Source organism: Microtus ochrogaster, chromosome 8 (genome assembly GCF_000317375.1).
Source record: "Microtus ochrogaster isolate Prairie Vole_2 chromosome 8, MicOch1.0, whole genome shotgun sequence".
Taxonomy (NCBI): domain Eukaryota; kingdom Metazoa; phylum Chordata; class Mammalia; order Rodentia; family Cricetidae; genus Microtus; species Microtus ochrogaster.
The window spans coordinates 75,572,635-75,596,982 of NC_022015.1; the positions used below are offsets into that span (position 1 = coordinate 75,572,635).

A 24,348-nucleotide genomic window follows, 5' to 3' on the forward strand; every position below is an offset into this window, starting at 1 on the left:
TCTGGACCTGTACAAACCTGCCAGGACTCCCCAGCCTGATGCCCTGCTCACCTGTGGGACCGCAATTATATTCAGGGAAAACTGTGGTACAGCTGGCACCACAGTGACCCTAAGTCCCCAGCAAAAGGATCAGCCTCCCCCACCCAGGTCTGTCTTCCGACAAAGCAGCCCATTTGAGTTTTCTTGAGAGGAAGCAAGTTTTCCTCAACTGGGGTATGCTTAGAGCTCTACATGGTCACTTCAGACTGGATGTGAGCACCATGCAGGTTCAGGTTCAAGGGAACTGGCCAGACTCTCCCGGTGATTTGGGTGACAGCTTTGATAATGGATCAACGTGCCGTTTCCAGGGAGCCATAGCGTGGATGTTATTGCCACTCCACACCTGCCGACGGTTCCTGCACTGGAAGTCTGGTCGTTGTGTGGTGGTGTGGCAACTTTAAGAGGCTAAGTCTAGTGGGAGGACCTCAAATTAGGGGTCCTTGAAGGAGATTCGGGTTGTTTCTTATGGGAGCCTTGCTAGTTCTCACAAAAGTTATCCTTAAAGTACCAGCCTGGCTTTTAACCTCAGTCAAAGCTGGGAACACTTCTTCCGTGTGTTTCCATTATAGCGGAATAGGTCTGCCATCCTCACGAGCGGTCAAATACAGCTGCCTGATCTGGAATCTAGAGCCTTCTATATTAACCCCTTTACTTCCTAAGTGATTTGCTTTGGGTATCTCATGGTAGTAATAAAAGTTTCCCAGTACAGAGGACTGTGGCTATGTAGGCCACAGGGCATTGATGTCTTTCCTTGGGAATGGTCCACCTTGCTTTTTAAGGTGGGAGTTATCTTATTCCTGGCTAGGCTGGCTGGCCAGGAAGCCCTGAGGATTCATCTGTCTGTCTGAGATTAAACGTCCCCACTGTCACATCAGATATTCACGTCGGTTCTGGGGATTAATTTCAGGTCCCTGAATTTATATGGCTAGCATTTTACTGTCTGAGTCATCTTCCCAGGCCCTGGCCTGGGACACTGTGCCCTCCCCTAACATCACCAACCTCATGGTCCTAAGTAGCTCACCCTTACCCAGGTGCAGCAAACAGTCCTGGGGCCTGCAGCAGAGCAAGTGAGCAGAGATTGGTGCTGTCCTGCATGTTTTGGGGATGGGGGAGTAAATCTTTGGTGTAAAGGGGCAGGGAGAAGGGATCATCTTTTGTGGAAAGGTCCCATGTGCTCAGAGGACTAGAGCTCCAGGTTCAAGAGAGATTCTCCAAACAACAAAAGCTTCTCATTTGTTTCAGGGCCTCCCTGCCTTTGCATAAACTGGCTCTATGAAGTAAGGGCTTGTGCTGGACTCTGCCCTGCAGCTGGCTTTCAAAGGTCGGGGGACCCTGCAGGCAGTGCACGAGCTGCCTCAAAGGCTGAAGCATTCCATTTTGTTATCTTAAAATAATTTCCTAAGGGTATAAGTGTGTGTGTGTGTGTGTGTGTGTTTGAAAGCTTTGCTTGACAAGAGGAAATCTACCTTCATGCCCAACTCTGCTTTAAAAGACTTCCTGAAGTAAAAGCAAACTCCACGCCTTATGAGAATTTAATTCTTCCTTTAATATAAATAAGGCAGCACGAAACCCCAAGAGCCTGCTGCTTCAGAAGCAGCCCTGTTACATGACAGGCGCCTCTTCCCACCAAGTGCCCCAGCAAACAAGAAGCCAGGTGTTCATCCTGTGACCCTTCTCCCAGAAGTGAAAGGGGAGGCCCAAGAGGGGTTTGGTCTTGGCTTCTGAAAGCTGGTTCTTGGCTGCTGGGCTCTCTTTGATGCACCACGGGATCTGAATGAACAGGGACAAGGCACAGATGACAATAAATAAGGACATCTGCCCTGACTCTGAGAGGTGCCTGGACAGGGTGGCTCAGGGCTGCAGGCAGAGCCACACTTTGAGGAGGCTTGTTTACAGGGTCCCCCATGAAGCTGTGGAGGGGCGGACCACCTATGTTCACTGACTCCTGCCTACATGGAGGCATCCTAGCGTCTCTGGTTACCCTGCATGCAGTAGGCCCTTTCACCATCGATTAGGCTTGGTGGCTACATGGTCCATCTTCTGGAGCCCTGTGAGGCTGTGGGAGGCATGCGTGGGGCTGTGGGAAGCCTGGTTTTGTTCCCTGAAGGGCTTGTCATCTTAACTTCTGGAGGGCTAGCGGGCGCCACCTGGTTCTTCATTTGTGTTTCTTCTTTGGTCCACTGTAAAGGTAGCTAAGGAGAAGAGGCCGCTGGGTCCTCTGGAAGAGGCCTGGACAGGAGCTCAGCTCCAGCCTAAAGCTCTGGTACTTGTCTGAGCCTATAGCACTCCTTAGAGTTCCAGGTTGTGCAGGAAGTCATCACATGGATCCCCAGTGAGCCCAGCTTCCATCATGTTCTTTCAGTCTGGGTCATCCATGAGGTCAGAAAGGCCTGTGCAGAAGAGACCAAGGGATGATGCCCTCTTGAAGCCAGGACCTGCGAGATGCTTTGGGCCTATGGACCAGAACTGAGTTCTCATAGCACCTCCGACTTATAAACCTACACTCCCTGTAACCGGGACCCTGGGGATAGCTTAGAGCTGTCAGTATCCTTGCCCCAGGGCCCTGTAACTTTCTCCAAAGTGGGCCAAAGTGCAAGGCAGACACAGGTATCTGTGCCCCTCTACCACACTGCTGGCCGGGAAGACCAGAGATGGAGATGGGAGAGGCTTCTGAGCCAGCAATCAATGTGGTAATTGACACCCTCGGTGGTCAGGACCTGGTGCATGGTAAAGGGACAGGGAGAAGGTGTGCACCTGAGTAAGATGTGTGGCTAAAAAACCGGCCAGCTGTAGACTCTCCACCACCAAGTACCCATTTCTGTGTAATGGAGACGTTAGCCACCGGGCTCCTGGACCTCTGCCAGGTATTTAAAAAAGGGTGGCCACCGTGGGACCTCTGTTATTGTATACAATGTGGTCCAAAGGCTGTGAGTTCCCACATCTGTCCCCATTCGTGATTTAGCTGCAGACAACCGGGGCTAAGAGACCACAGAATAGAGTGTTGGGTCTTCATCGGATCCCCAACAACATCCTAGCAGAAGCTCTGTCATCTGAAGCACAGAATGGACTGTGATGCAAAAAGGATTACATTCAAATCAGCGCTTGCCTCTCTCTAACTCAGTGCCGGGGAGACTGCTCCATCAGCATCTGGGTCATTCATGGTGATCGAAAACTAAGCTGCCAAGTATCGGTGCCCAAACCTAAACAACCGTTTCACCAACAAGCCCCCGTGGCAGAAAGGCGAACCAGTGTCCAGTTGCAATTTTGTTTCCCTCACTCTCCAGGACCTGGCTTCCCAGCACGCTGAACCTCAGCTCCCCTCCAGGCCTACCGTGTTTCCTGCATGGGGTTAGAGAACCCCGGTAGGGTAGACACAGGGGATGCTGTCCCCCTGGCCCTCACATTTCACGGTCTACAAGGCGACAGCTTTTGGTGGTGGGCTGGCGCGGTCTGAAGGGACATGGAGGGAATATTCACTAATGAGCGTTGGGGCATTCCTCAGCATCTCATAGAAGAAGTCCATTGTGCCGTGGTAAAGAGTCCTCTGCAGAACGAAGGGCCGGAAGAGGTTTATAGGCTCAGCTCTCCGCACGACCTCTGGGAGTCCCATAGCCTCAGGCACCTTGTGGTTGCCCACAAAGAAGTGATGGAGCTTCTTCTCCTGGAGGCTTCTCTCCAGGAAGCGGAAGAGCTCCTGCAAACGTACACCCAGCTGGCTGGCCTTCCAGTCAGCGGCCTGCCGGGACAGCAGGAGGTGCAGCAGGACCGTCTTTAGGTGGTAGCTGTGCAGCCCGCTGGGGCCTGACAGGCGGCTCTGCTTGGAGAGCAAGAAGGAAGCGATCTGCAGACAGCTAAGGTGGCAGGCGTCCTCCGGCAAGGCCTTCCCGATCATCCGGAGGAACTGTCGCTCGGAGACAGCAAATGACAGGAACCAGTCAGTGCCGGAGGCTGGAGGTCCCCTGTGCGCCTCCTTGGGAAGCTGTGGGACAAAGTATAGGTCGGAGTCATTACACTGGATCACAGGAGTCAGGATGAAGGGCATGAACTTCCCTGAGCGGAACTTGATTCTGAGAGACCCCGGGGTGTCTAGCTGGCCAAAGGCAAGGTCAAACTCATATTTGTGGGCGATGCGGCGCCAGGCTCTGGTGAGGGCCACCTGGAACCACTTCATGACCTGCATGGCGTCCAGATGTGAGGTCTCTCTGGAACACAGCAAGTCCTTCATCTCATCACCCCCACCTCCGCTGGGCTGTACCCCGCCACTCTTGCCGTGGAGGAGACAGAGCATATCTTCCCCGAGCTTAGTCTTGCTGCAGGCACAGCCTAGAGGGTCCCCATCGGCCAGGGTCACCTTGATCTGGCCATATCCCTGCCGATCCAGGGGCACCGAGAGGCTGGAACACCAGAGCTCTGGGCGGAAGCTGTAGGGCTCCGGGGGTGTGAAGGGTACATACAGGTGGCACTGGAGTGGTCTCTCCACCTGCCAGTTTTCATACATGCTACCCACACCGATGAAGTCCTCCATCTCCATGTCAGTGTTTCGGCTGTAGACATTCCTCAGAGCTTCCAGCAGGTCATCCACGAAGCCTTCCACAAACTCCCTGGTACGGGTCGCATCACCTGTGGCGCTTCGGATACAGTGCTCATAGAAGTGGTCCAGGGTGGCCTTATTGGGCAGGGGAAGGCCCTTCAGTGGGGCGCCCCCCAGTCCAGACAGCTCATCCTCATCTCCAGCTGGGCACTCTGGGAAGAGCGTGTCCTGGTAGTCCTGCCGCCATATCTCGATGATCAGGAAGAGGATCATGCAGAGAGTGCTCCAGAGGTTCCAGGCAGTGTAGGACTCGGACTGCTGCTGGCCCTCCTCCTCGGCCTGCTTCAGGGCCTCCTTCTCGGCCAGCAGCTGCGCCACCTCCTCCTCCAGACGCAGCTGCTCCAGCTGCAGCTTCTCCTGGTGTTCCTGCATCTTACGGAGGATCTCCTCCTCGTTCTCTGGAACCGTGGCATTCTCCCGAGGGAACAGCAGAGGGTGGTTAACGATGGCTGTCACCACCACCAGACATACCCGGAAAAGTCCCATGGCCATGGCTGTAGTATTCCTAGGAACAGAGAAAGACACTGCTGGTCACACCTATGTTTCCTTCAAGGACCCTTTTCCTTGGAGCCTTGCATCCAAGCGGGTCCTCACACTCAACCCCAGGGGTCTCCTGTAACCGTCTCCCATGCTCTGGCCCAGCCTCAGGCTTACACATGCCACAGACATTTCTTCTGTCTGCAGAACACAGCTTTTCTTGATGGGATCAGAATAGTCTTTACCCCGAGGATCAACCTTCTCTCTTCCTGGTCCTTTGGTTGGGGTAGATATAAACCTACATCTCAGATCCAGGTGACCAAACCCAAATCCAGACGCCAGTCCCGAGACAACAAGACTACTCTATACAGCCACAGCTACACCCACAGCGATTGGTTCTGTGGTGAATATATGAACGCTCTGAGCCAATGGGAAGAAAGGCTTTCCTTGTGGCCAGCTAGGGCTGTCTGATAACAGGATTACTTCTACAGTGTGGGCTGCTCTTCCGCCACCAGCAAGGGGACCCCGCCATCAACACAGATTAAAGCACACTCTGCACTCAGCTGCATATGACACCATTACTTCTTGCTTTTCCGGTCGGGTCAGTGCAGGCATCCTTTCTCTGCAAGCTATGTGAGTTGTTCTCCAACCATCAAACTCCTCGGCCTCAGACACTGCCTTCCACCACGCTGAATTTTGTTTAGTGAACGCTTCTTCCTGGCAGTGTGGTGCTGGGTGTGTTAACTCACCTCTCTGGGCCTAGGGTTCTTGGTTTAAGAGAAGAAGGTAATCCCCAGAGGGTCATGGGATTGATGCCACTTGCTTCTCTTACCTCAGCATTTGAATGCTGAATGACCTCTTAACAGTCTCTCTAGCATGAATGATTTTTAAGCCTTAAATAATTTTTGGGAGAAAGGCTAACCTCTTGCAGTGCTTGTGAGGGAAACTGTGATACACAGAGCACTGGTGAAGCATCACCTGGAATCTCGCTAGGGACCCAGAATCAGGCTGACACACTTAGGAGAGGGAGTCAGGAAGGCTGCCATGAGATTCAAGGTTAGCCTAGGCTAGACAGCAAGACCCCGTCCCCCACGAAAAAAGACAGGGGTTTAACAGGTAAGCATATCTGCTGCTCTTGCAGAGAACCAGTGTTTGGTTCCTCTCCAATATCACATAGCTCACAATCTTCTGTCCTCCAGGTCTAGAGGAATTGATGTCCTATTCTGTCTTCTGTTCTCCAGGGCACAGACACACACACGCACGCACGTGCACACACACACACACACACACACACACACACACACACACACAGAGAGAGAGAGAGAGAGAGAGAGAGAGAGAGAGAGAGAACCAAAACAAACCAACAGACAACTAAATACAGAACCCTAGCTCCCCACCTGACCTCACCCAGGATCCCCCAGCCATCTGGGGCTGGAGAGACGGCTCTGGGATTAAGAGCACTGGTTACAGTTGTGGGATATTTGTACACTGAGTGAAGATGTATTGTGATTAGTGTAATCGAAAGCTGAACAGCCAATAGGTAGGCAGGAGAGTATAGGCAGGACTTCTGGAAAGAGAGAGAACTCTAGGAAGAAGAAAGGCAGAGTAGCCAGTCAGATGTGGAAGAATGTAGATTTAAAAGATGGGTTAATTTATAAGAACAAGTTAGGAACAAGTTTAAGCTAAGGTCGAGCTTTTATAATTAATAATGAGTGTCCATGTTTATGTGGGCTGGCGGTCCTGACAGGTTGCTGCTTTCAAGAACCGGTATTTGTTTCCTATCACCCACATGGTAGCTCTCAACTGTCTATAACTCCTGCTCCAGGGGACTCAGATGCCCTCTTCTGGTCTCCTTGAGCACCGCATGCTTGTGGTATGGACATATGTGCAGACAAATCACCCATTCCCATTTTTAAAAAGTTCCTTAGAGTCAACTATAACTTTGAAGTTCCATTCTGAGGAAGGTGTTGAAATCATGGTGCTCCATTCTTTCCAGCATGAAATATGAGTCATACACCTGTCCAAAATAATCCCCTCGGTATATACTACCCACTCATTAGTAACTAGCGAGCCACCCTGGTCATCAGACGGGCTGCCATGACATCACAGTGCTGTGGTCAAGCAACCCTTATTTAACTTTATACCGGCGATGAGGATATTCGGAGGGGAAGCAGAAGAGAGCTTCTGTAACGTGAGATGACTTGAGGGAAGAAATAAAATCATATCCCAAGGCTCCTGGGTCTCCTGTCGAACACTGTGACGAAGGAAAAGAAATTCTTGTGAGCTTTGCTGTTGCACCTCAGACTGCAGGAGCTATAGCTGTGATGTGTGGGAGAGACCTTAGAAAGGCCTTAGTGGTGTGTGTGTGCGTGTGCGTGCATGCACACGCGTCTAGGCTAAGGGGCACCTCAGCATAACCTTACATTGCACCCCTCTCCTCTCCCAGCAGGAGCCTTGAGAACTATCCATACCTGCCTTGTCCCTTTCCTTCCTGACCTCAGCAGAGAGAGGGAAGATCTTTTTTTTTTTTTTTTTAAGGAAAAAAGAATTTATCGATCTCACAATGGATGCTTGCAATGCTCTGAGGCAAGGAAATCATGCCAAAAAGGAACTTGGGGGAACTGGTCGCATTTGGTTTGCAGTCAAAATAAATGTGTTCAGGACAATCACTCCCTCACAGGCATGCTCAGAAACCTATGTCTCAGATAATTCTAGGTTTTGTCGAGTTTACAGTTATTGCCACCCGTCGCAGCTCTGGACTCATCATTTGACACCCAAAGACATCATTTTAAGCCATAACTCTCCACCCTTGTTCATATTCTCTTGTTCTTCTCATCATATAAAATACAATTTACGTTTGAAAGATCATCTAGACATTAACAGCTGAGTGTGTTGTTGGACAACAAAGAGAAGAGCCCGTGGGGGCAAGCCAGCGCTGGCTAACAGGAATTTCTAGGCCCTTTGGTTTGAGTCCTCTGATGTTGAATTTACATGAGGAAATTCTTACCCTCATGGTACCCGGATGAAGGGGTTCACCAGCAGGTGAGGATTCCCCAGCAAGGGGAACATGTACACTGGCAGCCTGTGCTGGCTGCTGACCAGGGAAAGCCACTGTTCAAAGGTGACTCAGACAGCTCCACCCCAAACACAGTTGTACAAGTCAGCAAGATCCAGAGGGGCTAGGGAGTAGAGGCTAGCCCCAGGGAATTCCCAGAGGAGACAAGTTTGGGCTGAGCTCTGAAGAGCTCTATGGAGCAGAAAGCCAGGGATGGGAGAAAGCGCAGGATGTAGGATGGAGGAAGAGGTAGGATGGGGGAAAAGTCCAGGGGCAGCCAGCCAGCTTCCCACTCCCGAGCTGGGGAGGAAAAGTATGCTGGATAGCCACAGAAACTGAGCGGCCATGGTTTCCACAACACAGAGACAGCCAAGGATGATCCACCAGGGTGGCCCACGGCAGAACTGTGAGGCTGGCTGACGGGCATGGTTGTGAACTTTAAATGGAGTATCTGCAGTGTAACACCAAATGGCAGCCAGCTAGCTAGGTGACCATGGGCGGTTCCGAGGTCTTTCAAGGCCCCGGTAAGGCAGGCAGAGGCCTTTGGGCCCAGCTGTACTCTTGAGAGCTCCCGTGGACAGGAGTCGGTTTCCACATCAATAGAGGAGGGAGAATGGGCCATCAGAAGGGGAGTGTGGCCAACATGAAGCCCCGGACTGGAAAATGCTCCTCCCCTGCATACAATGGCTTCAACTATAGCACCAGAGCAAGGCCTTATGCCTGCTAGAAGGTCGACTCTAGAAGCCCCCTTGTTCAGAACTCAAAACCCGGGAGTCAAGAGCACTTGGAGGAGACAGACTAAGTTAGGAAAAGGATAGGCATCTTGGACAAATTACGGTTTTCCCCATCCTCTCTCTGCATCTGTCAGGCAGGAAGAGAGATACCTGGTGTTGTAAAGCCCAACTAAGGCAATGCCCTCAGAGCGCTAGTGAGATCTGAGCCATGGACTGAATGCTCTTATCAAAAGAGTAGCTGTGATTGGGTGTGAATACACAGATGTCCCTGCCTGCAGGGGGGCTCTGGAAGGACACAGGCAGCACCCATGGGGCTACAGACAGACCTTGTCCAGAGCACCAGGCAAACAATACAGCAGACAGATATAAGGCGTCCTGCCTTAGAGACGCCCAGCAGACCTGGCTTTGAACTTTGTCTCTACCCCTGGCGGTGGCGCCTTCTCAGGCGGATCACTCATCTTCTCGAGGGCTGCCATCCTCATAGAAGAAGAAGAAGAAGAAGAAGAAGAAGAAGAAGAAGAAGAAGAAGAAGAAGAAGAAGAAGAAGAAGAAGAAGAAGAAGAAGAAGAAGAAGACTCCTCCTTTATAAGGGTTCTAAGGTCGAGAGCACACGGGTGCTCAGCATGGTGTCCGGCACAGAGCAGGCACCCCACATGTGACAGTTTCTTTCCCTAGGCCTCCACAGGCCTGTTTTCTCACCTGCCAAGCACCCCAGCCCTGCCCAAGTCTTGGGGTGTGGAGGAATGCACGCTGCAAAGTGCTGTGGTAGCAGAAAACACTGCCCTGCTCTTGCTGCTCCTGAGCACAGCGCTCCTTCCTCCCTGCCCCCCCAGCACATGGGGGGGACTCCTTCAGAGTCTGGGCCTGCCTGATGACTCACCCTGCTCAGCAATCACCCCCTTCCCAGGGATTTAACCCAGTTACCTCTGTGGAGGCTGTAAGCAGAGCCCCAAGGATGGGGTCGGAGGGCCAGGCCAAGATACTGAATGCTTATAGCCACTCTGTGCCTGCCACCCAGTCTGCCAGAGCTGGGATCGAAGCCTCTTCTCTTCTGGTTCCCAACCCACTTAAGAGGAACCTCCTGCCCTGAAGGCCCTGGGCAGGAGCTGGGAAGGCCTTGTGTTCTGATGTAAAGCTCTCGTAAACCAGGAATACATGCATCAACACACACTCATATGTGCACACTCACTCACAAGCACACATCCCCTTCCCCAAAGGGCACTCCAAGGACATCTGCCTCTGCTGGTCCCAAAGCTCTCAGCCTTGCAACTGTCCCACACCTGTGGTTTGAGACATCTGTTGGCAGCCTTGGCTCTGGGAATAAACCTGGGTCATTTGGCGGGCTTTCGCCTGCTTGCCAGGAAGCCGACAGGAAGTTTGGCGAATTCCTCTCTACTCCAGCCTCACCCACGGGGAGGGTGGCTCATATGGCTAAACTTAGCCTGGCAAAGAGCCAAGTCCTGGGGTATAGAGGCTGGGGAAGATGGTGACCCCTGGGTGTCTCAGTGAATGCGGTGGCCGGGACAGGTTCTCTACCGAGTTTTTCCTGTAGGGCTGGTCAGAGGAAAAACATGAGGTGGCTACTTAAGGGGGTCCCTGATTCCTGCACCCCAGAGCATCCCTCACTATGGCTTTGGTGAACAAACGCTTTATTGGCAGCAGCTCCTGTCCAACAAGCCCTCAGGTGGTTGGCACTGTCCACAGTGACCATTGTGACCTTCCAAGAGGTGGCTATGATCCCTGGTTCACAGATGGGTTAATCAAAGCTCAGAAGACTTTCTAGATGTGTGGTTATGGAGGCCAGAGCGAGTTGGAATTCCAGCTGCTCTGCCTGGCTCTGCTTGCCACCCAGGCTTCCCCACCGTGCTGCGCAGCCAAGCGCCTGAGTGTGAGGAGAAGGCTGGATGCTTCAGGCTCCCCAGTGACGAGAGCAGTGCCATCCCTGACAGGAAAGTCCAGGTGGGGAGTCAGACAGCCACACACACCTCACTGGGGCACGTGGGAGCACAGAGAGCTATAGTCCTGTCTTTTGAAGGCTCTTCTGGCCCCACCCACTGGTGGGCACGTCAGGTCCCTGGCTCCACACTCACTCCGTTCCCTCCTTCCAGAGAATTCTGCAACAAGCCTGTGCCCTTCTCCTCCTCATGCCCCACCTGCAGCCTGCTGCCCACCATGGCTCAGCCACTAAAGTGCCTCAGACCATTCCTCAACGACACAGGGCCTCCCTCTGGGATTACAGGTCTCCAAGGCTCCCAGCAGCAGCACCACCTGGGTGTTTGCCAGACAGATGCATTTCCAGTGCCACCTTCTGCCGGCATTGAGACAGACCAGGGTGGGGCCTAACGCTGGTGTTTTAGCATAATCTCCTGGTGGCTCCTGGGCCCCTCGGTGCTCAAGTCTAAAGTCAGGCTCCTAAGTCAGGTACCCTCCGGGGAGAAGGGAAGTGAAGCGGTGTCCCAGCTGGACTCCGGCACTTGCCAAGGGCTCCTGTCGGCCCGCCTGTCAGATGTAATTAGCTCTGCTAATTAATTACAATAGCAGTCCTGGAGAGGCAGAGTCCAGAGGAACATCTGATGGCTTCCTTACTGAAATGGAAAAAAGGAGTGGTTGAGGGCAGAACGTGTACGTGTGTGTGTGTGTGTGTGTGTGTGTGTGTGTGTGTGTGTGTGTGTGTGTGTGTCTGTCTGTCTAGGGGTGGTAGTGGTGTGTTTTTTCTAAGTTCTGGCTCCTTCAAGAAGGGAGTCAAGAAGACCCAGGCTGTCCTGTCTGTGCTGAACCCTTCTGTGTGCCCGGCCTTCTGTTTGGGTTTCCAATTCCAGTTAACGATATCCAGTTTTGTCAAGGAAGTAAAGTCAATACTGAGAAAGTAAGAATTTAGAATTGCACTAATCTAGGCCCAGTTTATGGACTTGCAAACTGAGGCCTAAAGAGGAGCGAGGTTGGACCTGGAGGGTGATGTAGTGGGGGCTGAGGCAGACTGGGCACCGTCCGTGGGCCCTGCCAGGTGACATCTGGTAGGAATTTCTGTGCAGAAGCATAGCAGCAGAAGCATAGCAGAAGAAGCTTTCATTATTGAGAGCTACTTCGTGTCAGGCACCATGTTAAGCACCCCACAATGCGCTACTCCGTGCCAGGCCCTTTGAACATGCTATGAACACGCTATCTACCGGTGCCAGACACAGTGCTAAGAACTCTGCGTGTGAGTGTCTTTAACTTTCAGAACATCAGCTTGGCAGCTGCATCATCCAGACGATCTGCAGAGTGACTGTCAGTGAGCATCACCCCAGCCAAGCCAGGCCTTTTCCTCTGCCCTGTCTCCATTCCTCAGGAGACTGGGGAACTGAGTGAACGGGTCCATCACTTCCTGCTCCTAATGGATGCCTCATGGCCCTCAATGTGATTGGCAATTGACCATATCACCAGGGTGACTGTCTCTCAGGCTTCCTAGGCCCTGGAGATTCAGGGCCACATCATGAAGGCTCTGCTGACTGCAGAGCCCTTTTTGGCCTTTGTATTGGTTTGGGAGTTTGGAAGCTGAGCCTGGGCAGCCTGAGCCCGGAGCAGACACCCTCCTATAGTTCAGCGCTACACCCCATCTCCAATCTCATGATTTCTTTAGGAGTGGAGCCCCTAGTGTGAGACCAGCTTCCTCTGAGAGCAAGTGGATTACTGCTCACCTGGTTCTGAGTCTGGCTGTAACCTTGGACCACAGTCCTGCCCTTTGCTATGTCCGTGTCTTCATTAGTTCTGCTTCCTCACCCACAGGCCCAGCAAAGTCAACCAAGTGTTCTTCTGCAGCTTCCAAGGCAACATGCATGGGCTGGACACAACACTGCCCCGAGCTTGTCCGTGGGAGCTGACTTAGTGTGTGCTGGAAGATGCCCCGGGGAAGATAACAGATATGCAGCCAGCCACCTGTCTCTACCGTACCTACTACCCTTTTAGAACATGGGGGAGGAGAAGGGCCTGATAGAGCTGGCCCTTGTCCAAGCAAGGGTCAGGGGAGCCACAAGGGACCACTGAAGCATCTCTGACTGGACTACTCTTCACTTGTACCTGCGTGGGGACAGGGAGGACATCTCCGTTGGGGGCTGGGCCACGCAGGCCTCTGGTCCTCATAGGAGAGGGAGGGGCAGACAAAGAAAGGAAGTTAAGAAAGAGGAAGGAAGAAAACCAACAAGAATAATTGAGAAAGGAGGCAGAAAGGATGTGGTCCATCCCTACCCACCTCCGTTACTCAGAATCCTGTAGCCCTGGCCTCAGCTGCCATCTTCCTCCCCCACCTGGCTCTTTCTCTTTTCTTCGTCTGGTTGGTCTCCTTGCAATAGTGCTTGTGAAGCCATGGTTGTTGGGGAGAAGTGGGGAGACAGGTCAGGACACCAGCGAAAAATAAGTCAGCCTGCTGTGGAGGGCTGAGCAGTGGGGCCCTGGCCATTTGGATGACACATGCTTTTCCTGCGGGCAGTGGCCACCACAGTGCACATTCTGTGAACCGGAATGGCAAGACCCTTTTCCTCTCTAGAAGAAGCCAATAATTTGGAGTTTTATCAGAATCCTTCATTTTAAAGGACTGGTTATTATTTCAAAACATTCTTTTAAGGCCACCTGAGTCCAGTCAAGTATTTCAGAGGTTCACCAGGGCCTATGTACTCTGTCTGCCGCCCCTTAGCGGCAGCCTCGGGCCTCTTCTCTGCTGCTGTCTGCCTCACTTCCCTGCCCCCAACCCCCTCAGCAACCACTTGGCCTAACTATTAATTACTTCCCCAGCCTAGGCCTAAGACCCGCCTCAAGCCCAGTCCTGACTGTTCCCGGGTCTCCCAGTCAGCCAAGCAACCACCCTGGGGAGAATCGTCATGGCAGCACTTGAGGGCAGATGCCAGAAGTATTTGCTCTCTTTCCCACAGCTTCTCCGGGAACTCGAAGAGACTCTGGTCTCAAGAGTGTACACTAATGCAGAAACGGTGCTAAAAATTTGTGGTTCTCAAAGATCAGAGAAACCCTCTACCTGAGTCAGAGGAGACCCAGACAGACTAAGCAGACCACCAGTGAGCCCACATGGGGATGCTGGCTGGGCCCAAAGGCAGTACCAGGTCACATCGCCAAAAGCATTTTTGGAAAAGGAAGGGGTTTTAAGGAAGCCACCAGGATGCCAATCCTCTTGTCTTGACTGGGGTCATGAGATTGGCCGGGGCAGTCAAGGGACAGGAAGGACAGGGGCTTGGACTCTGGGCTTGGTGGGAGGGTTACATCCTTCCTGGTCTGCATTTTCACTACTTGGTATGTCCACCATCAACCACGGCAGGTTGGACCATGGAAGAACACCAGGAAGGACCAGGTGTTCCCCTGTAGCCTGCCCCTCTCTCGCAGCAAACACCTCCCCAGGCTCTCTGCTTGGCTGTGCTCTGACCTTTGTTTTGCTCCAATGATGCGCGAGCCAGCACAGACCTTTGGGGCGAGGGCCTGGTAAGCTGCTTTCCCAAGGCCCGCTTCTCCAATCCTGAAGCTCTCCCCTACCTGAGCGTAGTCCTCTTTCCATGCAACAAGATCAAAGCCTGAGGCCTCATAACCATCGGAGCCTGACTCAGGGGTCCCTCTCTGAACCCTGCTTGCCTGGCCACTTCAGATTATCCACTGTCCTCTAAATACTTCGTGCGGGGTCTCTCCACCCTTCTCTACCCTTGCCTCCGTTTCTGTAAGCGAAAACTGGGTAACTAGTCTTCTTTCTAAACTCCTCCCCAAAAGCATTTCGAGGAGCCTTCCAGGTGCCTCCAACCCGAGACAGTTCCCTCTTATTTGAAAAGAAAGAGCAAGGGAAGGGAGTCAGACATATTTACTAAGGCTCTGAAGAGGGCAAGTGTCTTGGGCCTTTGGAGGTGTGGCTTCTCAAAGGTGTGCCCTGACAGGGGCCAGGCACACCCAAGTGCTCTGTTGCCTGGGCCTCTGTCTTCAGTGTTTTATCCCATGATACTGCCTCGGGGGAGGGTGCCATCCACCTCACCTCCTAGGGAGGAGCCCAAGGCGTCCAAGTGGAACAGTCTGAGGTCATTCAACCGCTAGGCCCGCACCTGTACACAGCAGCTGGCCTCAGCAGTTGGCTGCAGCTCTTAGGCGGGAGGTTTCTCCAGGGCCAAGGGAGGGGCGCTCCTGGAGCCAAGGACTCAGCCTACACTGGGCATACCACAACCAGCAGCCTCCACAGACTCTGACTATCCGTCTCTCACTGACTGTCCTCTCCACGACTTTCCTAAAGTGTGCACTGGCTTGAGGGGCCTCCCTAGACCCCCAGGGTTCCCACACAAGTTTCTAAAGCAGTCACTGTGACTCACAGGAATGGCCTGTTAACCACTTCCCAGACTTGTATAGGGTTGGCTCAGGCAAGCACTCCTCAGAGTAGAATCCCCCACACACACACACGCACGCACGCACGCACGCACGCACGCACGCACGCACGCACGCACGCACGCACGCACGCACTGCTCTCCTTCCCCCTCTCTGGGCAGGGCATGTCGGGGGCTCCCACTTGCCCCCTTCCTGTTTCTCCACCTTGAGTTTGTACACACACTGCCTTCCAAGGCTCCCTGGTTAGTGGAGCAGGCAGAACAGGCTCTAGGGTAGTGGTAGCAGAACGCCCGGGCAGAGCAGACCCAGTTGCTGCAGTCAGAGAAAGAAAGAAGGCTTGAGCAGAACCAAGGAGTAAACACAAAGGAAAACAAAAGCCCTCCCAGGCTCCTCCCCTCCCCCACCACCCCACCTCCCCACCCTCCCCTTCCAGAGCAGCTGGGAATCAGGGAATTATAGGAATTGTTATGCCCAGGAGCCACTTTCTTTTTGATCCTTGCCTGGTAACAAAGTCAGCTCAGAAGACAGCCTATCTGAATTCTCCTGCACCTCTAAGACACAGAGGAGGAAGCCCTCCTACCGTCAACCCCCACCTATCTCTGCAGCCAAAGAAAGGTCTGTTCCCCTACTATAGGCCCCACAAGCTCATCCTCCCTAGGCTCAGTCAGGACCGGAAAGTAGTGTCTGAACTGAACTAGCTAGGGAGAGGAGGAGAGAAAGGAAGCTCCTCAGGCCTCACACACACACATGCACACGAGCGCGCGCGCGCACACACACACACACACACACACACACACGAGGGGGGGGAGAAGGAGGGGATAGAAGAGAGAGAGGTAGAGGGAGAGAATGTGTCTGAGCCTGCAAAGATCTCAAAACCCTTTCATCTTTTTAAAGAGGAACAGAGAGGAGGGAAGCCAACCCAACTGTAAAAAACTAAGAGCTGTGGTCAGCTTTTGCCTGTGCAGAACCTCAGGTTCCTGTTCACCCACGGTGAACAACAGAATGGCTGCCTGTCTGCCCTCCTACAGCTGTTGGCCAAAGCCAACGAATTCTCTCTGGAGCACAGAGGGCCCGAACTGTCCAGCTTGGAACAGCTATGGAAGTCACTCCGTGAAGTATCTGTGAGGACCCAGTAATGTTTCTCGAGAGTTACCCAGAGCAAAACAGCAATGGCAACCGCCATTACTCAATTTCCAGTCACAGGGATGAGTGGCCACATGTGAAAATACATGCTGTACCTAGGCTGTGCCTGGAACATCCTAAGTGTCCAGATGAACATGAGAACCATGACCGATCTGTTAGCACCCATAAGTTCACTTGTACAAACCTCTGCCCCTTCCCCATTCCAAGGTCACCCAGAAATAGTCCAAAGCTCTATGCTAGGAAGAGTTTTAAGTTTGTAGAAGCACAGAGAACAGTAAAGGGGCCAGACTGTGATCAGAAGGACTGGTTGTTGAATCCTGGCTCTGCCCTGTGCTATGACATCAGCACACCTGCTCCACGGCTTACAGCCCATTGGTGAGGTATGGAGGCCTCACACTGGGTGCTGCGCTCTGGAAATGACATTGTTGATGACCTCCTTACCTTCTTCTAAAGGTCACAGAAGGAGAAGAGAAAGTCTAGTGATTTAGGGGACTCAGCAGCATCCTGACCCCCAATTCCAGGGGGGCCAGCATTAACCATCATGTGTCTCTAAAGAGTTTTTGAGCAGCATGAAGGATGGCTGTGCTCAGAACGCTTGCTGAAAAACGAATGGATACAGGGATGTATGGAGTCTCCTTCCCAGGATCCATGATGCTATGTTGCTCATGCCACATCTGTGGGACATGCGGCATGAGCCTCTGAGTGAACTCATGAAGCTGAGTCTCACGAGAGACCCTGTGACCTGGGTAAGCCTTCTCACAGTCATTAGGATAAGGAACAGGGCTCTCTGGCACAGGGGGAAGGGGTTGTATGTGTTAGGGTCAAGCATAAGGAAGAAGCAGCCATGGGTAAACTCAGGGTATTGGGGGGGGGCGGGATGTAGGGGTGGGGCCTGGGCATCCCCTGACTCCTCCCTTCTAGCCTAGGGTGTTCTCCTGCCTCCTCAGAGATTCAGAACCAAGTCTCAGCAAACAAAAGACGCGTTCATGAACGTCAGGTGACTTCTCTATAGAAGAGGGCTATTGAAACAGGCTCCCGGGGGAACTATGCTATGAGCTCATGGTCCTCTCTATAGGCAGGGCCCAGATGATGACAGACAGCATCCCTCCGGGTTGGATGCGGCACTCTTCTGCACTTTCTTTGGCTATCCACAGTGGCACTCAGGACAGCTTTGGAATAGCGTTCTCCTCCTGGGTAAACCATGAGTGGTCAGTCATGAGAAGTGAGTCACTCGGTAAGCATGAACTCTGTGTTTTCCCCTATTGGAGCATCTCAGTGTGTACTGCATGCTATGTGGTAGCCGCTACCACCGCCATTAAACAGACAGGAAAGCAGTCCCCTCTGCTAATGTCACAGAGTAGAGAGAGATGGGAGGCTCAGGCCTGGAATTGGTCATCTGTCTTCCAGCTTCTCACTTTTAATACCCAAGCAGTGGGGTTCTACATGCTGCTTTCTCTGGAGTCCAGGCAGAGAAGCCTGAGGTGGCTGAGAGAAAGGCCTGGGAGACAGCAGCTGATCTAAGTTGGAATCGTGTCTCAGGGACACGGGGTGAGTCTGAGCTTGTTGCTTGATCTAGAAAACGGGACTGCCTAGAGCAAGAGAAACAGATGCGTGTGAAGGGCCATGCACAGGTTTGGCTGGGAGCAGATGTTCGGTGCACGAAATCGCCCTTTTCCATAAAGATCATTCTGCTTGTAGGAAGGAAAGGTTTTGAGAGGTGGGTTTTTTTTTGGGGGTGGGGGGCAGTTTTCCAAGTAGAAGAGTGAGCTTGCAAATTGTCTACCCAGGCAAGGATACTTCAGTTTTCACTGAGGACCCTAAAATTTTTCCTATAAAAATTGGGGCTATCACTTTAGCCACCGACGTTGGACATCAGACATCAGAGAAGCCCCTGAAGTGATGTCTAGCTGCACCACGCAGACTGATTCAGGTCCTTTGAAGTTGAAAGGCCCGAGTCCTGGCGCTCTGTAGAGAAGGACCTGCCATGCCATCTGGTTTATCACTTCTCTCTGGGAGGGCGGCGCCTTTCGGTGGTAGCGGTGGCCTGTGGCAGCCCTCACTCAGGAATTCCCTCTGAAGGACAGCAGCATGCATCACCTTGGAAGGTGAGGCTGAAGCCATGGGCCAACAATTAAGAGAGTCGCAACTGCCATGCGTTCAGTCGGGTGCACAGTGCCGTCGTCAGTGCGTCCCTGGGTACACAGCAAGCAACCGTGGCTGCCCTCTCCACCGTCACTCCCAAACGACCAAGCACCTTGAAAATACCAGTACAAGTTCCTGAAGAGAAAGGGACTCTACAGGATTGATATACCACTTGGAGAATCCCACGGGGCCTGCGAGAATTTGGTGATAAGCAGCTGTCTACCTCCTGGAGGGTGGCTTCCACACATTCCTCCTGTTCCCTGCCACAAAGCTCCCCGAGGTTACTGAATTCCTAACATAGTGCCACGTTTGTCATATTTGCTTAATCAGTGAAGAACCCTTGTAGTCAGGACGAAGTATGAGGACACGGGAAAGCTGCTTTCCCAGTGCTGTCTCTGTGCCAGTATAACCCACACCTCTCCATGGGGATTTGGGCTGTGGAATAGAAGCCCCCGTATGGAGTCGATATGGCTCAGAGGAGAAAGAGAACATAGCAGTCAGCGGTGTGTCTTCCCCTTGGGACACACACCTCATGCCTCAAGACCCTCCACCAACCAGCTCAACAGCCCAGAGCACACACTTGGCTCCCACCCACGGCCCACCCTCTCTGCAGTCTCCGAGAAACCCACCTGTGGTGGCTACATCTTCTAGATCCTTGTCCTGCAACACGTGTCTTACAGTTGAGGGTGGTTCGTGTTCTCCCTGTCTGCCTTATGGTGGAGGTGTTGCCTGGGCAACAGTGATGCCAGCTGAGTGGCTCCCATTCCAATGACATCACTGGGTGAGGCACATTGGCATAGGGGAGATATTATCCCTGTGGGGAAATATCAGGGGTCCTAAACCATTGAAGAGGGCCCTAGAAGAGGGTCTTTTGAACACTCAAGAGACTATTTTAGAGGCCTCCCCACCCTGCTTTCCTGTCTGGGCACTTGTGGCAGGCCAAGCTTGAAACTGGTTTTCTCTCAGGCCAAAAGGTTACTACCTTCGTCCTCAGCTTTGGGAGACAAGGAAGCTCTCCCTTCTGTCCCGGTGGGAAAGTCTAGAACCTCATGGCCTTGTTTTTTTGTCCAGATCTCAGTGGACAAAGCATTAGCCTGATGGGGACTGGAAGGAAGCTTAGACTAGCCACACTGACCTGTGCCAGGCACTGAGCTAAGTGGTTTTTCCCCACCTCATCCCTGAGACGGCACTGAGACTTGGAATAGACAAAGCACCTGCCCAACCATGGAGAACACCCAATTAGAGAGCGGTGGAGCCAAGACTCACCCCAGCCCTATCCGGGCCAAAGCACATGCAGGCCACATCGCGAAGGTGGTGCACCTGGAGATATGGCTCACTCATCACCAACCCACAGTGGCCGCAGACAGACAACAGGGAGAGAGATCAGCTGGGCAGGGCAGGTGGCTTGAGGCAGCCAAAGCAGACACTGTCCTTGGTAAGCCTCCCTTGGCTTAAGCAGGGGTTCTAAGTGGCCCCTGTACTCACCCACTCCCCAGGGCCTTAGGGCTAATTAAGGACCTTGTTTCTTTGTTCTGTGCTTGTTGTCTATTGGCTCACCCAAGTCACCTGAATACCCTATTGATTTGCATGCAGAGGAGTGCACAGCCCCCAAACCCTGAGATTGTATAATGCTTACCTTATGCGAATATATGTAACTGAGGGTTAATGCTTGCAAAGCACTAAGCAAATAAGTAAATAAAACGGGAAGGAGCTGAGTTATGAAAATATAAAGGTAGAAATCCTACCAGGAGGCATCGTCTAGTGCATGGTAGGTTTCTTGGTGGGTATATGGTGGGTATAGCTATAAGGAGCTGAGGCCTGTGATGTGCTCTGCTCAGGTAAACAGGCAATCAGTCTATTGGCATTAAGACACCATGGATGGTCTATGCTTTAAAGCGCTCCTCCCAATTAATGAAGCACGAGGCAGGTGGTACAGGAGCCAAGCAATCTTTGACTCTGAGTGGAGAGAGGGGGTGTTAGAAATGGTTTCCTTCATGGTTTTGGGAAGGATACGTGCAGATAAATAGGATTTGATGGAGGCAGGAAGAGGACACAGAGGGGGCTGAACGGCTTGGACGAGCAAGTCAGCACGTTTGATGTCTCTTATCACCTTCTACTTCTTGTGAAACCCCACCTTGCATGTGGCTGTCACTTTTTCCTTCTGCACCACACCCAGGTGGCACTTACTCATCCCTGTCACTTCAGGATGCAGACTGGATCTGACATCCCACACCACTCAGTAATCAAAATGGTTGGTTATTTGATGCTTGGGCCAAAGCTCACATCACCCACCAGGGATGGGCTTGTCTCTTTCCTTCCTCTCTTCCCCAGCTGGATGAGTCTGCCATCTTTTTTTAATTTTTATTTTAGGTATATGGGTGTTTGGCTGGCGTGTTTGTTTGTGCACTACTTGTATGCTTCGATGTTGTTGGATACCGAAAGGGGGTGTCTGTTCCCTGGAACTGGAGTTACCAGTTGGTTGTGAGTCACCATGTGGGTGCTGTGGAATTGAACCAGGGCCCTCTGGAAGGGTAGCCAGTGGCTCTTAACCCCTGAGTCATGTCTCCAGCCCATGTTAAACTCTTAATAATTGGCAACTGTGAATGACTGTCCAGTTAGCATATTGTTCAAGAGAACCAGGCTGGTGGAGCAAGGACAACCAGGCTGCTCAGCTATGGGGCCCTTGTGTTAAATGGCACCATACAGCATCATCTTGCTAGGAGTGAGGACCTTATTCTAATTCACACAGACTGGGTTGGTACTGATGGCTCTGGAGATTACCATCAGCTCTCAGCATCCTCACCATGCCATTAAGACTGGATGAGGGCATTCAAGATGGACCAACACCAGGCATAAATCACAGCTCAATTTTTGGAAAACCTAACCCTGGCTTAGTATACTTCTCCACTACAGCCTCAAGCCTCAGACCGTTATCGGAGGTACCTCTCACCTCCAAGCAGGGAAACACGGAGCCATGCACCCAGAAGGCACCACCCCCGTCACAACCTCTGCTCACACTGATGACCAGCACATCGGCACATCGCCTGTTGAGCTCTGACGGCTGTGCTCTATCGAGCCCTATCTCTGCTCTATCCAGGGAATCTGAGGCCAGACAGGAAAAGCCATTTCCTTTATCAAGTTTCAATGCTTGGAACACCTGACAGCCATAGCCACGAACCTGAGTTTCTCATCCCTGGGTTACGTATGGTGTAATCCTTTTCCCTCACCAAAAGTGCTTTCTCCACTGTCCACACAGTCTTAGCCTTTCTCCTCTGGACAAGTCTGGTTTGCCAGTGCTGTGGCTTTGAGAACTGGGCTAGTATGTACTCCACCGGCTCAACCTTGCTCTTGCAGGCTACAGAATGCCAGGTGCATGCCACTGTCTCCTTGGAGACAGTGCACACTTTTATCAAACAGGATCCCTTTGTATACTAACCCCAGAGGGTTCAAAAAGGGAAAACTATAAAACCAGGTTTCTTGCAGACAGTGAGCAATTATCTCCCAGAAGCTACCGCATCTTCCTGCCCTCTGATTAAAAAGTTCACCCACACACCCTTTATGTTTCGCTCATGGCCTGGAGAGCTAACAACTTTTGGGGTGATGACATCGGGTTAAAAGTTCAGGTCTCTGCCCCCTTTACAGCCTGAAACTGCTGCGTCTCTGAAAATTCCCCACAGTGAGGACAGTGTGCGAGCAAACACTTTCCCAGCTTCCCCAGGGATCCATCCAGAGTGAGGGTATAACCACCACATGGTTACCCACAAGCGGAAAATCTGCAGGCAGTACGGCCCAGGACAGCAGCGATTCACAGGGAATCAGCAAATAACAGGACCACTTATGCAAACCAGGCCGGCAGGCAGGCACCAGGAGGTGAATGACAGCGGCCACCCCTGTCATTGCTGACCTGGACCAAGGACCACAGCAGCTGTGTTGGCTTTAACCGGCAGCCTTCCCAAAGTAGAACAGGTTTGTAAAGAGAAGAAACCCAAAACACAACAGAGAGCCCCCCAACGTTGATTTATATGGTACTAGTATCTGGCTCCCTTCTGTTCTGGGAAGGGTGGCCATTCTCATACTAGGCAGTAGGGTAAAAGGCTAATCCCTGGTTTGGCCAATATTTTCCCATTTTGTACGGAGAACCGGCCAGGGGCTTCTAAGTCCATTTACCTGGCGGCCTGAACGAAGGAGGCTCAGAGTGGGCCTCGAGGATGGGGCCGGGAATCAAAGGCAGCGACTTTGAGCCCAGGAGAAAGTTTTGCAGAACATAAGGTCTACTCCACTAGGAGTCCTGAAAGAGGAAGTGGCAGGGGCTTCATCCGGCCAGAAGCAACCTTCTTGCGTCAAGACAAGCTACGAAGAAACAAACGTCATTCCCATTCCTTTCTTCCAGCACTGAGGCTCGGCACCGACCGGGTTTAAGAGATGAAAGGTCACGACTCTACGTCTAAACACGTGGCCCCCGCTAGGGGCTCAAAGCCGGCAGCGCTGGGAGCACAAGTTGCCTGCTTCCCAGATTGCCGGAGGCACTCGGGGGCTCCGGGGCGCCCGGGAGGAGAGACCCCAGTGCATCACCCAAGAAGAGTGATGAGGAAAACAATGCCCACTTCGCACGCGTGCATTAAAGGTGTTCCTGGGCTCGGCCCGGGCCAGGATCCCGCATTCGTCGTACCCCGCGCACCTGGCCATGATCTCCCGCGCAACTCTGTGGGAGTCCCCAGTCCCTTGCGTGCCCTTCATTCCACACATCGAGTTTGGGGAGCAGCAAAGCCTCACATTCGAGAGCCCCGCACTTACGTTCGGCCGTGGCAGCCGTAGGGGTACCGAGGGTGCCTCGCTCCACGCTGCGTCGAGGTCCCGGGACCGCAGGCTTCGGGGATCCAGGGACGCAAGCGACCAGACCGCGGTGGCTCCCGCCTGCTGGACTCCTCTCGCCCCGCGCTACCGGGCTGCAAAACTACTCATTTCCGCGTTGTCACGGAAACTTTTTGCTCCTTATAAGAACAAAACGCCCGCCTCTACTGGCGCCGGTCGTAGGTCCTTAAGGACGACCGTGAGGGTTGCGGCCGAGGGACTCTGGGTCCGCCTCGGAGACCCTTCCCGTGATCTCCCAAATGCTCCCGGAAGGACAGTGGGATTGAACAGCGACCTGGCGCTAAGGATCCGGCCTCTAGAGAGAAATAGGGAAGGCAAGGGGGGAACCGAGAAGGACGCCCTTAAAAGCTGGTCTGGGCCTCAGAATGGAAAGGGTTAAGCTAGTGCAAGTCAACCCGCATTTCTGTGGCGCTTTTTACAAGCGGTGGAATTCCTGGGGCTACCTATTTTGTCCCTTGAGGAAAACGTAAGTTGAGACCCAAGGCCGGCCGCTTTCCCTCCTGCAGTTTGACTGGATTCAAACAGTTCACTACTTTTTCTGATTAAAGAACGCATTGTCTCTTCGCCAGAGAAACCAGGCACAAAGGAGGAAGATGCCCGAATGCTGTAGGGGGCGCTCTCTTTTCCATTTGTCAAGTCAAGGTAGTGTCGCTTTTAGAGCACAGAAGGACGGGTATACAACATAGTAGCCTGCATATTTTAAACAAACAACAAGCCTTCCTTTGTGGACAGCACATTCCCACAACTTGTGGGTGTGGCTGGGAATGGCTGGATTAAATTGTTAATTCGTTTCAGGAGCGCCCAGAGGAAGCAGAGGAAATAATTGTGTCTTAGAGATGATGTCTATACTACTGGCATGTGGTCTTAGAGCACCTTGCTTCCTCTGCTGTCCAGCCCAGGGACTTTGTTAACGCTCTCCTAGAACGCACAGGCTGAGTCTGCCGGAGAAACAGGCG

At 52.6% G+C, this 24,348-nt stretch overlaps 1 protein-coding gene across 1 annotated transcript; it reads right to left on the reverse strand.

Moving 5' to 3' along the window:
• Positions 1–1,742: 1,742 nt before the first annotated feature.
• Itprip (inositol 1,4,5-trisphosphate receptor interacting protein) lies at positions 1,743–23,448 on the reverse strand. The gene is made up of 2 exons (XM_005352450.3): positions 23,315–23,448; positions 1,743–5,135 (listed from the first exon to the last, which is right to left on the reverse strand). The coding sequence occupies exon 2, from the start codon at positions 5,120–5,122 to the stop codon at positions 3,452–3,454; it is 1,671 nt and encodes a 556-aa protein (XP_005352507.1). The 5' UTR covers positions 5,123–5,135; positions 23,315–23,448; the 3' UTR covers positions 1,743–3,451.
• Between the last annotated feature and the right edge of the window lie 900 nt (positions 23,449–24,348).

What these genes read in the sequence shown, in the direction of transcription:
- Itprip (XM_005352450.3), bottom strand. Translation starts at nt 5,122, where the DNA reads ATGGCCATGGGACTTTTCCGGGTATGTCTGGTGGTGGTGACAGCCATC.